Consider the following 11,477-nt stretch of genomic DNA (forward strand, 5'->3'; position numbering starts at 1 on the left):
TAATAAGGAAGGGGAAATGGGGGAACGGAGAGAGAAAACCTTAGTGGCCAGCCTTCTTCCTACTACGAGCTCCTTGCTGTGTGTTTTTCTTGCCAACTCCCCTGTCATCACTTGGTTTTGCAGAGGTCAAGTGCCAAGGCAGCTGGCATTGAGGCTGGGGTGCATTGCCCTATGTGAGGTGAAGGATGCTCTGATCAACCAGCAGGTTGAGGGAGGGGATTCTCCCCCTTTATTCCACTCTGGTGAGACCCCTCCCTGCAGTCCTGTGTCCAGCTCTGGGGCAACAACATAAGAAGGATGTGGAGCTGTTGTAGCAAGTCCAGAGGAGGCCATGAAGATGCTCCGAGGGCTGGAGCACCTCTGCTGTGGAGTCAGGCTGAGAGAGCTGGGCTTGTTCAGCCTGGAGAAGAGAAGGCTCCACAGAGACCTTAGAGCAGCTTCCAGTGCCTAAAGGGGCTGATAAGAAACCTGGAGGGGGGCTTTAGACAAGGGCCTGTAGGGACAGGACAAGGGGAAATGGCTTTAAACTCCTTCCAGGCCTGCCAGGAATCCCAGGACCATGCTGAGACATTTCCGTGTTGCAGACCTGGCATGACACACCAGAGAGCTGCAACGCTCCAGTTTGTAAACAACTTCTCAGCCGTTTAATCAGTAACTCAAAGCCTGAGCTCAGGTGGGGCTCCAGCTGAGAACAACCCTAACGGGTGAACTTCCACCTTTCTTTTTAATTTCATGCCCCAAAAAGAGCACTTTGGAGCAGCTCTTTGCAAACCTGGATTTGTCCCATCCATCTGTTTGCACTGCCTGGTGTTCACTCTGCAGTACCCTGTGCATTCCTGGGAAGCTGGTGAGACAAATACCTTTCCTCTTTGGGGGTTATGTGAGCTGAGTTTTCCTGGCCTCAGCCAGGTGCATGTCCAGAGAGGTGGAGAAAGCAACCCAGAGCAAACCCTCCTTCATGCCAGCCCTCCCAGCTTGCAACCCAAAAGCCACATGAAGAGGAAAGTTTTGGATCCATTTGGATCTTCCAAGACCCACATAACACATTAATTATTATTCTCAGCAGAGGGAGAACTCAAGCCTCTTCTCTTCTAGCTCAGATGACATTTTTGACGGTTTAGAGGGTTTATCCCTCTAAAAATAAAAAAGCAAATCAATACAAATCAGTATCATCCTTGCAGGGGAGAAGGGAACTATCTTGCTTGGCCCGTTGTGATTTTTACTGTTTTTTTCCAAAGCTCTCTGCTAAATTCAGCTTGGTTGGGAGGTCACATTTTTGAACTGCAGCTGCAGTTACCTGTGCTGGGAAGCTGCAGCCCAAAACCTTCATCCAGGTTTCGTGTGTGGGGGAGACAATGGTGAGTGATGAGGGGACAGAAGTGTTGCTCTAGAGGTGATGAGGAGAAAGAGATACTGCTCTAGAGATGATGGGGACACAGAGGAATTGCTCTAGAGGTGTCAAGGACACCGAGGTGTTTCTCTGGAGGTGCTGGGGTCACATAGGTGCTGCTTTGGAGATGACAGGGGAACAGAGGTACAGCTGTGGAGGTGCTGGGGACACAGAGGTGCTGCTCCAGAGGTGATGGGGACACCTCTGTTGCTCTGGAGGTGACAAGGACACAAGGTTTGGCTCAGAGGATGTGGCCTTGGGGTCCTGGTGGTGGTAGTGGCCATGCGTGGCCGGGGGGGCGCAGTGGAAAGGATACCCTTTGTCATGCTCTCTTGTTCTTTACGTTCTCTGTCTGTCTCTATCCATCTCCATCTCTCCGTTACTTTCCTTCCCTACCCTCCCTGGGGTGTCCCTGCTGTCCCCATCCCACCTTCCCTTTCCCCACCCCACGGGTGACTCTCCACGGTCTCTCCCGCAGGGAAGGGATGCTCAGCTCCTAGCACCCCAGGCGTGCTGAGGATGTCCACCATCCCCGAGGCGCTGGGTCGCCCACGGAGCAGCTCCTCCCGCAGCCTGGCTGGGACGCTGGAGGCCACCCTAGGCATGGGGACACTGGAGATGGACAAGGAGGAGATGCGCATCCTCAAGGTCTGCTTCTATAGCAACAGCTTCAACATGGGCAAGAACTTCAAGCTGGTGAAGTGCCCTGTGACAACGGAGATCCGGGTACGTGGGCAGGGGGTTGGATGGGGCAGGGAATGGGGGGCTGTTTTCTCCACCCAGCATCAGAGCTAGCTCACTTCCAAACCCTTTCCCATGGCATTGGTGGCCCCCTAAGTCCTGTGTCTGACAAGCACCAAAACCTGGAGGACAAAGGGAAAATTTGGCCATCTCTGGCAGCCATGGGGAGTCCAAAGCACCCAGCTCTGCGGCCAGCAGCACCTCTTGCTCTTCTGCGAGCCAGGGCCCAGGTCCTTCTGCCCACCCCAGTGGGACTTATGCACCCAACATCTGCCCTTTGCTTGTGCAGACATGGGGATGGGAGGACAGTGAAGGTGATATTGGTGCCTTTCCGTCACGGACATGGTGGCATTGGGCTGGAAATGTGCTCCTCTCCCTTCGTACCTGGAACCCTGTGGCATCCCAGCTGGGGGAAGATGCGTGGGCAGTGGGGACCAGTGTTGGCTCTGTGCTTGGATGCTGCTGGGATGATGTCCACCAAGGGAGATGCAACCTGCTCTAGTGGAAGATATCCCGGCCAGTGGCAGGGGCTTGGTACTAGATGAGCTTTAAGATCCCTTCCAACCCAAACCATTCTGTGATTCTATATTCAGGCTGTGGAATCTTGCAGATCAAGCAGGAGGCATCTTTGAAGGCTTCACACGGAGACTGCTGGGGCAGGTGGCTGTGCCCCAGGGCTGTGTTTTCACTCCAGGGACATTTCTGTTGCAGTGGTGCTGTGTTTCCTCCTTGTTTTCCTGCTATCCAAAGCTCCTCCGAAGCCTGGTGAGGGATGTTTTAGTCTCAGCCCTGCTCCTTTCCACCCCAGGAGGTGATCAGGTCCATCCTGGTGAGCGGCCGCATCGGGCCTGACATCAAGCTGACTGAGTGCTACGGGCTGCGGCTGAAGCACGTGAAGTCGGACGAGATCCACTGGCTACACCCAGACCTCACAGTGGGCGAGGTGCAGGAGAAGTACGAGTGCCTGCACCTGGAGGCTGAGTGGAGGTAGGACCCGTGGTGGTGGTGTCCCTCTCCATGGCCCCAAACCTGAGCCCCCTTAGAGGCAAAGCTCCTCCAGCATGGTCCTCATCAGGGGGCTCTCCTGTTGCCAGGTACGATCTCCAAATCCGCTACCTGCCAGAGGATTTCATAGAGTGCTTCAAAGAGGACAGGACCACCTTGCTCTACTTCTACCAGCAGGTCAGGGGTGGCCCTGGGGGTCTCCTAGCCCCAACCAGGTCTTCTCTTCAGCCCCCCCTGACCCACCCACCACCTCCAGGAGGGTGTTTCCTCCTCTCCAACCCAAAAAAAACAATTCCCAAGAGTCTCAAGACCTTGTAGCCCATTTACCTTCACCCACCCTCTGTGGTCCCATCCCACTTGTTAGATCTGTGCATCTCATGGACAGTTCCAGTCCCTTCACCCCATTCCTGTCCCTGCTGCATCCCAGTGCGGGATGCAGGAGGGCATGGACCCTGTGGTCATCCCTTGGGAGCCTCCCCTGCCAGTATAGCTACCAGCATCCTTTGGAAGCATCCCCTCCACTTCCTGACTCCCTCATCTCCTCGGCAGCTCCGGAGCGAGTACATGCAGAATTACGCCAGCAAGGTGAGCGAAGGCATGGCCCTGCAGCTGGGCTGCCTCGAGCTCAGGTACGTACCTTAGTGTGTCCTGGACTGTCTCCTGCAGTGGGAGGGCTGGGGAGGACACAGGAGTAGGGCTGTGGAGGGTTTTGCAGGAGAAGAGGGAGTTTCCAGATCTCTCTTTGCCATGATGTGGGGATGTGGCAGAGGGATGTGAGCACAAGGTGGGTCTCTGATGTCCCTCCCTTCTCACAGGAGATTTTATAAGGACATGCCTCAGAATGCTCTGGATAAGAAATCCAACTTCGAGTTCCTGGAGTGAGTAGGCACAGCTTGTCCTGCTGAGCAGAAACCCCCTTATCCCTAAATCCCCTACCCTATCCTGAGGGGATGAGGATCTGCAGATGGCTTTCATCGCCCTCCTGCAGCTCCTCACCCTCATGCATCTCCTCATCCTCCCACAGCCATCTGCCCTGTGCACAGAAGGGGAGATGGGAACCTTTCACCCTGGTCTATGGGGGTGATTTCTCCCTGAGAGCACCCCATTGCCCCTCAGCACCCACTTTCCTTGGTGCATCCCCCCCCAGTGCTCTGCAGACTTGGAGCAGGGGTCCCACAGGGCTGTTAATGTGCATGGGTTTCTGCTCCCCAGGAAGGAAGTGGGTCTGGACCTCTTCTTCCCCAAACAGATGCAGGAGAACCTGAAGGTGAGGACAATGGGTGGGTACATACAGGCTGGTGCATGGCTGCAGGGTGGGTGAGCATGCACAGAGCTGGCTGGGGATGCTCGTGCATACTTCAAAGTGCACACACAGATTTGCACATGTGTGTGCATCTGCCCGCACTTGTGCACACATGCAGTTGTACTCGCATATGTGACAGTGTATCTGCATGCACCCATGTGCATGTGTGTATATATGTGCATGTGTGTATACATGCACATGTGGAGCCAGGTGTGGACATCAGCCTGCATGGGTGGGATTGCACGCATATGAGTGTGTCTGCCCATACTCCTGCAGCTTTGCACACATCTGTGCACTTGCATGTATCTGCTTGTGCATTCACACACAGGGACATGTGTGCTCCTGTGTATAGGAGTGCATTTGTACAGGTGCACTGTATAGGCACTGTGCACTGTGTGTAGGAGTGCACCATGTGTGCACCTCTTTAGGCATGTCTGCTCACATGTGAAGGTGCATGTGCGTGCATGTGTATGTATACTTCTGCATGCATGCAGGCACATGTGCTCACATGTGATGGTGCACCTGTACACACATATGCATGTGTATGTACGCGTGCACACATGTGGCCATGTTTACACACACATGTGCATGTGCTCATCTGCCCACACTGTACATGTAAGGGAGCATACACACATGGAGGCAGGCTGGCCTGCACACACGTGTGGATGTGCATGGATGCAGGTTCACATCTGCAGGTAAATGCATGTGTGCATATGACTGCGTGCATGCGTGTGTGCATGTGTCCATGTGCACCCTCTGCACCCCACATCCCCACTGCGTGCCCGGCCTGTGCCCGGTGTTCCCAGTGGCCACTGTGCCCGCAGCCCAAGCAGTTCCGGAAGATGATCCAGCAGACCTTCCAGCAGTACGCACTGCTGCGGGAGGAGGAATGCATCCTCAAGTTCCTCCACACCCTCGCCAGCTTCGCCAACATTGACCAGGAGAGCTACCGCTGCGAGCTCATTGTGAGTCTGCCAGAAGGGATGGGATCAATGGAATGGGATTGAATGAAATGGGGTGGGGAGACAAAGATACCCTGCTGTGGGCTGCTCCCTGCTGTGGTCCCCACACTCGCATGGGGACTTGGGCATCCCCAACTCAGAGCATAGGGAGGCTCTGGAGACTTCCTTTGAAGGATGCTTTGAGCTGAGAGGGGCGGGGGATGCGGTGGGAGCTCTGGGGACCTTCCACATGCAGGGATCCAAGACTGTGCCTGAAGTTTACTTTGGGGTGAGCAGGTGGCAACTCAGGAGCACTGGGAACCCCTTTGGGACCAAGAGGAGGAAGAATACCTGCACTGGGCTCCTTGCCTTGTACCATCCACCATCCCCTTTCCAAACCATCCTCTCTCTAAGTCCCTCTGGGATGGTGTTTTTTTCCCAAGGTGTCTCACACATTGAGAAAGGTTTAGGGGGAAACTGGCTTTTGGTATCTTCCCACCCAGATCTGCATCCTCCCTCTGTTTCTACCCCCAGCAAGGGTGGAACATCACAGTGGACCTGGTCATTGGGCCCAAGGGCATCCGTCAGATGACGAGCAAGGAGGCTAAGGTACGGGCATGCATTGTGTGCTGTCTGGGGAGTGGGGTTGGCTGCTCTTAAACTGGATTGAAGTCAACACTGGGGCTCTGTCCCTCTCCCCAGCCCACGTGCTTGGCCGAATTCAAGCACATCAAGTCCATCAAGTGCTCCAGTGTGGAAGAGGGCCGGGCTGTGCTGCAGCTGGGGCTCAGTGGCACCCCCCAGGTGAGGAGGCATTGGGGGGTGCCCAGGGTGCTGGGATGGGGGACGCCCTGGTGCCATGGAGTGGCATCACATCCCTGTGGACCAGGCAGGACTTGGTGGATGGCTTCATTTCCACTGAGAGGAGTCCTGCCACCAACCTCGGCCGAAGAGAGACTCTCCCCCACCCCAGCATCCCCCTGCCCCAGCTCTGGGCTTACCTGTCCCCCTTCCCTACCATCTTCCCTAGTCCCTGGCTATCAAGACAGCTTCTCTGGCTGAAGCAGAGAACATGGCTGATCTCATCGATGGCTACTGCCGGCTGCAAGGGGACTTGGAAACCTCCCTCATCATCTTCCCCAGGAGAGGTGAGCACCCTGGGGGACACCGACCCTTTGTCCCCCATCCACTCTCTCCATGGCCACAGCATCAACCAGCCGAGACCCACCAAACTCACTGCATGTGTGGTTGAGGCATTACAGGGGCGTCCAGCACCCACCAGGCTGTGATGAGGGTGGCTGGGAGGTGACTGTCTGTTGTCTTCTCCACAGAACGGGAGAAGAGGATCAGCCTGCCACAGATCCCAGCCCCGTGAGTACCGCCTGGCCTGGGAGTGGGGCTTGGATCTTGTCCTGCTCCCCATCCTGCTCCCTCATCCCAACCTCCTTCCGCCCCACAGGCACCTGGAGGAGAGGCAGTCCACACTGTCAGACAGCATGAGCGTGGGTGAGTTTTCGGCTCTTCTCCTCCCTTCCCACCAGCCCAAGGGATGCAGGCAGGACTGTGGGACAATGGTGTGCAGGGATTTGGGGGTCTGGTGGAGATGGACACCCCCAGCCCTTCGCCTGGGGGTCGAGATGCAGCTGAGCATCCCAGGGGAGGGACAGGCTGTCATCCCAAAAGCCATGGTCTCTGTGAGGTGGTTGGACCCCTTTGGGATGCAAGAACCCCTCTGCCCGGTGAGCTGCCTGAATCCCTGCCTGCAACCTCCTTCTTGCCCCAGACTCTGATATTTATTGTGAAATCCCTGATGAGTCCTCAAGACCGAGGTCTGGAGGTAGGTGCCAACCCCCTGGGTACCCTTTTGCCCATCACCATCTCATCCAAGCCCTTTCACCTCCTCCTGCCCACCCTAACCTCCCAGCCCATCCCCGCCTGCACTGCCTGTCTTTGCCTGCACTGCCCACCCTACCACCATGAGGGGCTGAAGGAGCTGGGATCCCCCCATGTGCCATGGGGCAGGACCTGTGGGTCCTTGCTGAGGGGTGATGGGAGGATTGGTACCCAGGGATCACCATCATCTCCTACTTAGCATGAGGGTGGAATGGGCAAGGGTACAAGCAGCTTCCTGCATGCTGGTACTGCCACTTCTGCCCTGTTCCCCTGTCCGTGAAGTCCAGCACTACGGGATCTCCCGGGAAGATGTCACATTGGGCAGAATCCTTGGAGAAGGCTTCTTTGGAGAGGTCTATGAGGGGATCTACACCACCCCAGTGAGTGTCCTACTCTCTCCCTGCCCTGCTTGCCCCCTCCATGGCCGGGGGAATGGGGTAATGGAGCCCTTACCCCTCCTTCTCCTTGCAGAAAGGGGAACGGGTCAATGTGGCTGTGAAGACCTGCAAGAAGGACTGCAGCCCGGAGAACAAGGACAAGTTCCTGAGTGAAGCGGGTACGTTGAGGCATCCTGCCACCCTCTGTGGGGAACAGAGCCTGCTCAGATCCCCACCAGGGCTCACACAGCAGGGCAGAGGACCAATGTGATGTTTGCAGCACTGCAGTGGTGGGGTGTTAGAGACAGGATGGCAGAACCCTGCCCTGGCGTCTCCTGGTCCCTGCTTGGGGATGCAATGCAGCACAGGGCAGAAGAGATGTGGCCCATGCCCTAGCCCCTGTGACAGGGCTGTTATCCAAAATAGCTGGTTTATGGGAGGGATGGCTACAGGGACAGGGAGAAAAGTTGGATGCATCCATTACCTGGATGGAGATCCTTAGGGAGCTGGGAACCAGGAGCCCCAACCCCTTTGGGGATGTACTAGGCTATAGCTGGGACTTCCTCCTGCTCTGTCTCCAGGTTCATGGCAGAGACCTGCCCCTTCACACCAGGACAGATTTTGGGGCTTCTGAAGAGGGGAGTCCCTCCATTGCAGGGTGTCTGGTGTGGTCTCTCCACAGTGCTGATGAAGAAGCTGGACCATCCCCATATCGTGAAGCTCATTGGCATCGCGGAAGAAGAGCCCACCTGGATCATCATGGAGCTCTATCCCTATGGAGAGGTGAGCAGGGCTCTGCTCTGCTCTGCTGCTGGAAAACCATCCTGTCCCCCTGCCACCCTTCCTGCCCCTGCTCAGTCCCTGAGCCCCGTGCTTGTCCCATTGCAGCTGGGGCAATACCTGGAGCAGAACAAGCACTGCCTCGCCGTGCCCGTGCTCATCCTCTACGCGTTGCAGATCAGCAAAGCTCTGGCCTACCTGGAGGCCATTAACTGCGTGCACAGGTAAGGCAGGAGGGAAAAGGAGCTGGGACAGATACTGGCATAGGCAGGGAAAGGCAGGGGCCATGTGGGGACAGGCAGGTGGGGAGCAGGAGCAGGCAGAGGCTGAGGCTGGCAGCATCCTTTGTTGCAGACTCTTTTTGCAGCCAGGTGAGCTGATTGTCCAGGTGTGAGCTCTCCTTCTCCATCCCTTCTCCCCAGCCAAGGGTCTCTCTCCTTGCAGGGATATTGCCGTGAGGAACGTCCTGGTGGCCTCCCCAGAATGTGTGAAGCTGGGAGACTTCGGGCTCTCCAGGTACATTGAGGACGAGGAGTATTATAAAGGTAAGAGCTGTGTGATGGAGTTGGAGCTTGTTCCAGCCCTGTGAGGATAGAGCAGGGATTTCTCCAGACAGTTTAGAAATCAGTGGAGCTCCCTGCAACAGCAGGACAGGGTGGTGGGAAGGGGCTGAGGCAGAGACCATGGTGAGACCTGGCTTCCCTATCCTGCCCTCCTGCTCTGAGCATGGTCACCCTCTTGTCTCTCCCTCCAGCATCTGTCACCCGCCTCCCCATCAAGTGGATGTCCCCCGAGTCCATCAACTTCCGACGCTTCACAACAGCCAGCGACGTCTGGATGTTTGGTTTGTGGCTGGGACAGGGATGGAGTGGGATAGGGATGGAGCGAGGTCCTGGGCTTTATCCACCTCCTGTGACATTGTCTTACTGCACAGGGACAAGTCCTCCTCTGGATCTGGGGGGTTATCCCAGCCTTGCCTTTGCAGAAAGGGCTCCTGGGGCAGAGCTTCCTCCAGCTCAACCATCATTAGGTGCTTCCTCCTCCCCCAGTGAATTCAGAACGTTGTGGGGCTGAGTTAAACTCTACTCCCTGAAAATATCCATCCTGCTGCCTATCTGCCCATCCCTCAGCCTCTGGTATCTGTCCGTCTGTCCATCCCTAACAGGATGGCCAAGTAGCCAAATGACCTTGAGTCACACAACAAAGCATGGCACTGTCACCAGGTCCCCAGAAGTGCAAGCGAGGGGCTGCTGCCCTGGCTGGTAGCTTCAGCATCATTTGAGGTTGCTCATGTTGTTCCTACAGCCGTGTGCATGTGGGAGATCCTCAGCTATGGCAAGCAGCCCTTCTTCTGGCTGGAGAACAAGGATGTGATCGGGGTGCTGGAGAGGGGCGACCGCCTGCCCAAACCCGACCTCTGCCCACCCGTCCTCTACACACTCATGACACGCTGCTGGGACTACGACCCCAGTGAAAGGCCCAAGTTCAAAGATTTGGTTTGCAGCTTGAGGTGAGCAGGAAGGCAGGGAACTGATGATGGGCCATGGTTAGATGGGGAAGTGGACAAGTGGGTGAAGGTGTAAATGAAGCTGGGCAAGATTTTAAGTCTGGAGTTTTCTGGCCAAGCCTGAACTCAAAGGACTATTTGGGAACATTTGAGCCCACCTGCATTGGGGGCTGGTCGTGGTGCCTGGCCTGAAATGGAAACACTTTGCTTCCCAGGGAGGGGACTTGCAGGGGAGTCCTGACCCCACATGCCATAGGGGCCAGCCAGTGTTGCTGGTGTGGCTGGGCCGGGCCCAGACACATCCTCCCCCGCCTTTTCCCAGTGTTGCTGGTGTGGCTGGCCAGGACCAAGCTACATCCTCCCAGTCCTTTCCCTTCACTCTTCCCATCCCTCCTTGCTCCCTCATGTTTTCCATGGCCCATCCATCTCAAGCATCCCCATTCTCTGGGGTATGGGACATGTGGCGAAGCACCCTCTGGGTTCTGTCTCCCTTCATCTTGCTCTGTGCAGTGACATTTACTTGATGGAGAAGGAGCTGGCCAAGGAGCAGGAGAGGAACAACCGCCACAGGCCTCCCAAAATCATGGAGCCACCATCCTTCCAGGAGCCACCTCCGAAGGTGAGGGCAGAGCCCATGCAGGCAGGTTCATCTCCCTGCCTTGACTGCTGGTGGGTGCTGCAGAAGAGGGACCTCCTTGGGCTCGCGCCCACCACGCATTTCTCCCTCCTCTGCTCCCCACAGCCCAGCAGACCCAGGTACAAGCCACCACCCCAGAGCAATCTCCTGGCTCCCAAGTTGCAGTTCCAGGTAAGGTGTCATGGCCAAAGCATCCTGCTGGGACTTGACAAGGGGGTTAATGCCAGAAAACCCTGCCTGGATATCAAGGCCTCAGGGGCTCATGGCTTTGGGGGATCCAAGGTACTCTGCACCACCACCAGGTGCCTCCTGCCACCTTGCCAGCAGGACACTGCACTGCTCAGGGCTCAGCCCTGCCCTGCGTGACCCTTGTTTTGTCCACCCCTTGAAACTGAAAGAGACGCTTTCACCCCAGGGAAGGGGGGTTTGCAGGCTTAGCATCGGCCTGTTTGCACATAGGGCTGTGAAGAGAGGAGGTTTGCTGCTCTCTAGTGTTACCTGGGCTGAGTCTGGCCTCTGCAAGGGCCACTGCTGGTCCCTGGAGCATTAGGGTGAAGCCCTCAAGAGGGAGTCCAGAGAAGGGCAATGAAGATGCTCCAAGGTTGGAGCACCTCTGTTATGGAGACAGGCTGAGAGAGCTGAGCTTCTTCTGCCTGGAGAAGAGAAGGCTTCAGGGAGACTATTAGAGCAGCTTCCAGTGCCTAAAGGGGCTCACAAGAAATCTGAAGAGGGGCTTTTGACAAGGGCCTGTAGGGACAGGACAAGGGGGAATGGCTTTAACCTGACAGAGGGGAGATTGAGATGAGATCTCAGGAAGAAGTTCTTCCCTGTGAGGGTGCTGAGGTGCTGGCACAGGTTGTCCAGAGAAGCTGTGGCTGCCCCATCCCCGGCAGTGGTCAAGGC

General features: G+C 56.4%; 1 protein-coding gene across 1 annotated transcript in view; it reads left to right on the forward strand.

Annotated features, from left to right (window-relative positions):
* Positions 1–1,909: 1,909 nt before the first annotated feature.
* PTK2B (protein tyrosine kinase 2 beta) overlaps positions 1,910–11,477 on the forward strand; it is a 13,509-nt gene continuing 3,941 nt past the window's right edge. Inside the window, exons 1-22 of the mRNA XM_010016409.1 lie at positions 1,910–2,116; positions 2,940–3,118; positions 3,226–3,313; positions 3,686–3,765; positions 3,952–4,014; positions 4,349–4,403; positions 5,264–5,404; positions 5,915–5,989; positions 6,083–6,184; positions 6,411–6,528; positions 6,712–6,751; positions 6,840–6,886; positions 7,164–7,217; positions 7,556–7,653; positions 7,745–7,829; positions 8,333–8,433; positions 8,539–8,654; positions 8,875–8,975; positions 9,185–9,274; positions 9,736–9,940; positions 10,448–10,556; positions 10,680–10,745. Coding sequence (XP_010014711.1) covers positions 1,910–2,116; positions 2,940–3,118; positions 3,226–3,313; positions 3,686–3,765; positions 3,952–4,014; positions 4,349–4,403; positions 5,264–5,404; positions 5,915–5,989; positions 6,083–6,184; positions 6,411–6,528; positions 6,712–6,751; positions 6,840–6,886; positions 7,164–7,217; positions 7,556–7,653; positions 7,745–7,829; positions 8,333–8,433; positions 8,539–8,654; positions 8,875–8,975; positions 9,185–9,274; positions 9,736–9,940; positions 10,448–10,556; positions 10,680–10,745 — 2,220 coding nt within the window. The remainder of the gene's footprint in view (positions 2,117–2,939; positions 3,119–3,225; positions 3,314–3,685; positions 3,766–3,951; positions 4,015–4,348; positions 4,404–5,263; positions 5,405–5,914; positions 5,990–6,082; positions 6,185–6,410; positions 6,529–6,711; positions 6,752–6,839; positions 6,887–7,163; positions 7,218–7,555; positions 7,654–7,744; positions 7,830–8,332; positions 8,434–8,538; positions 8,655–8,874; positions 8,976–9,184; positions 9,275–9,735; positions 9,941–10,447; positions 10,557–10,679; positions 10,746–11,477) is intronic.

The sequence above is a fragment of the Nestor notabilis genome, unplaced genomic scaffold (genome assembly GCF_000696875.1).
Source record: "Nestor notabilis isolate BGI_N333 unplaced genomic scaffold, ASM69687v1 scaffold12806, whole genome shotgun sequence".
Taxonomy (NCBI): domain Eukaryota; kingdom Metazoa; phylum Chordata; class Aves; order Psittaciformes; family Psittacidae; genus Nestor; species Nestor notabilis.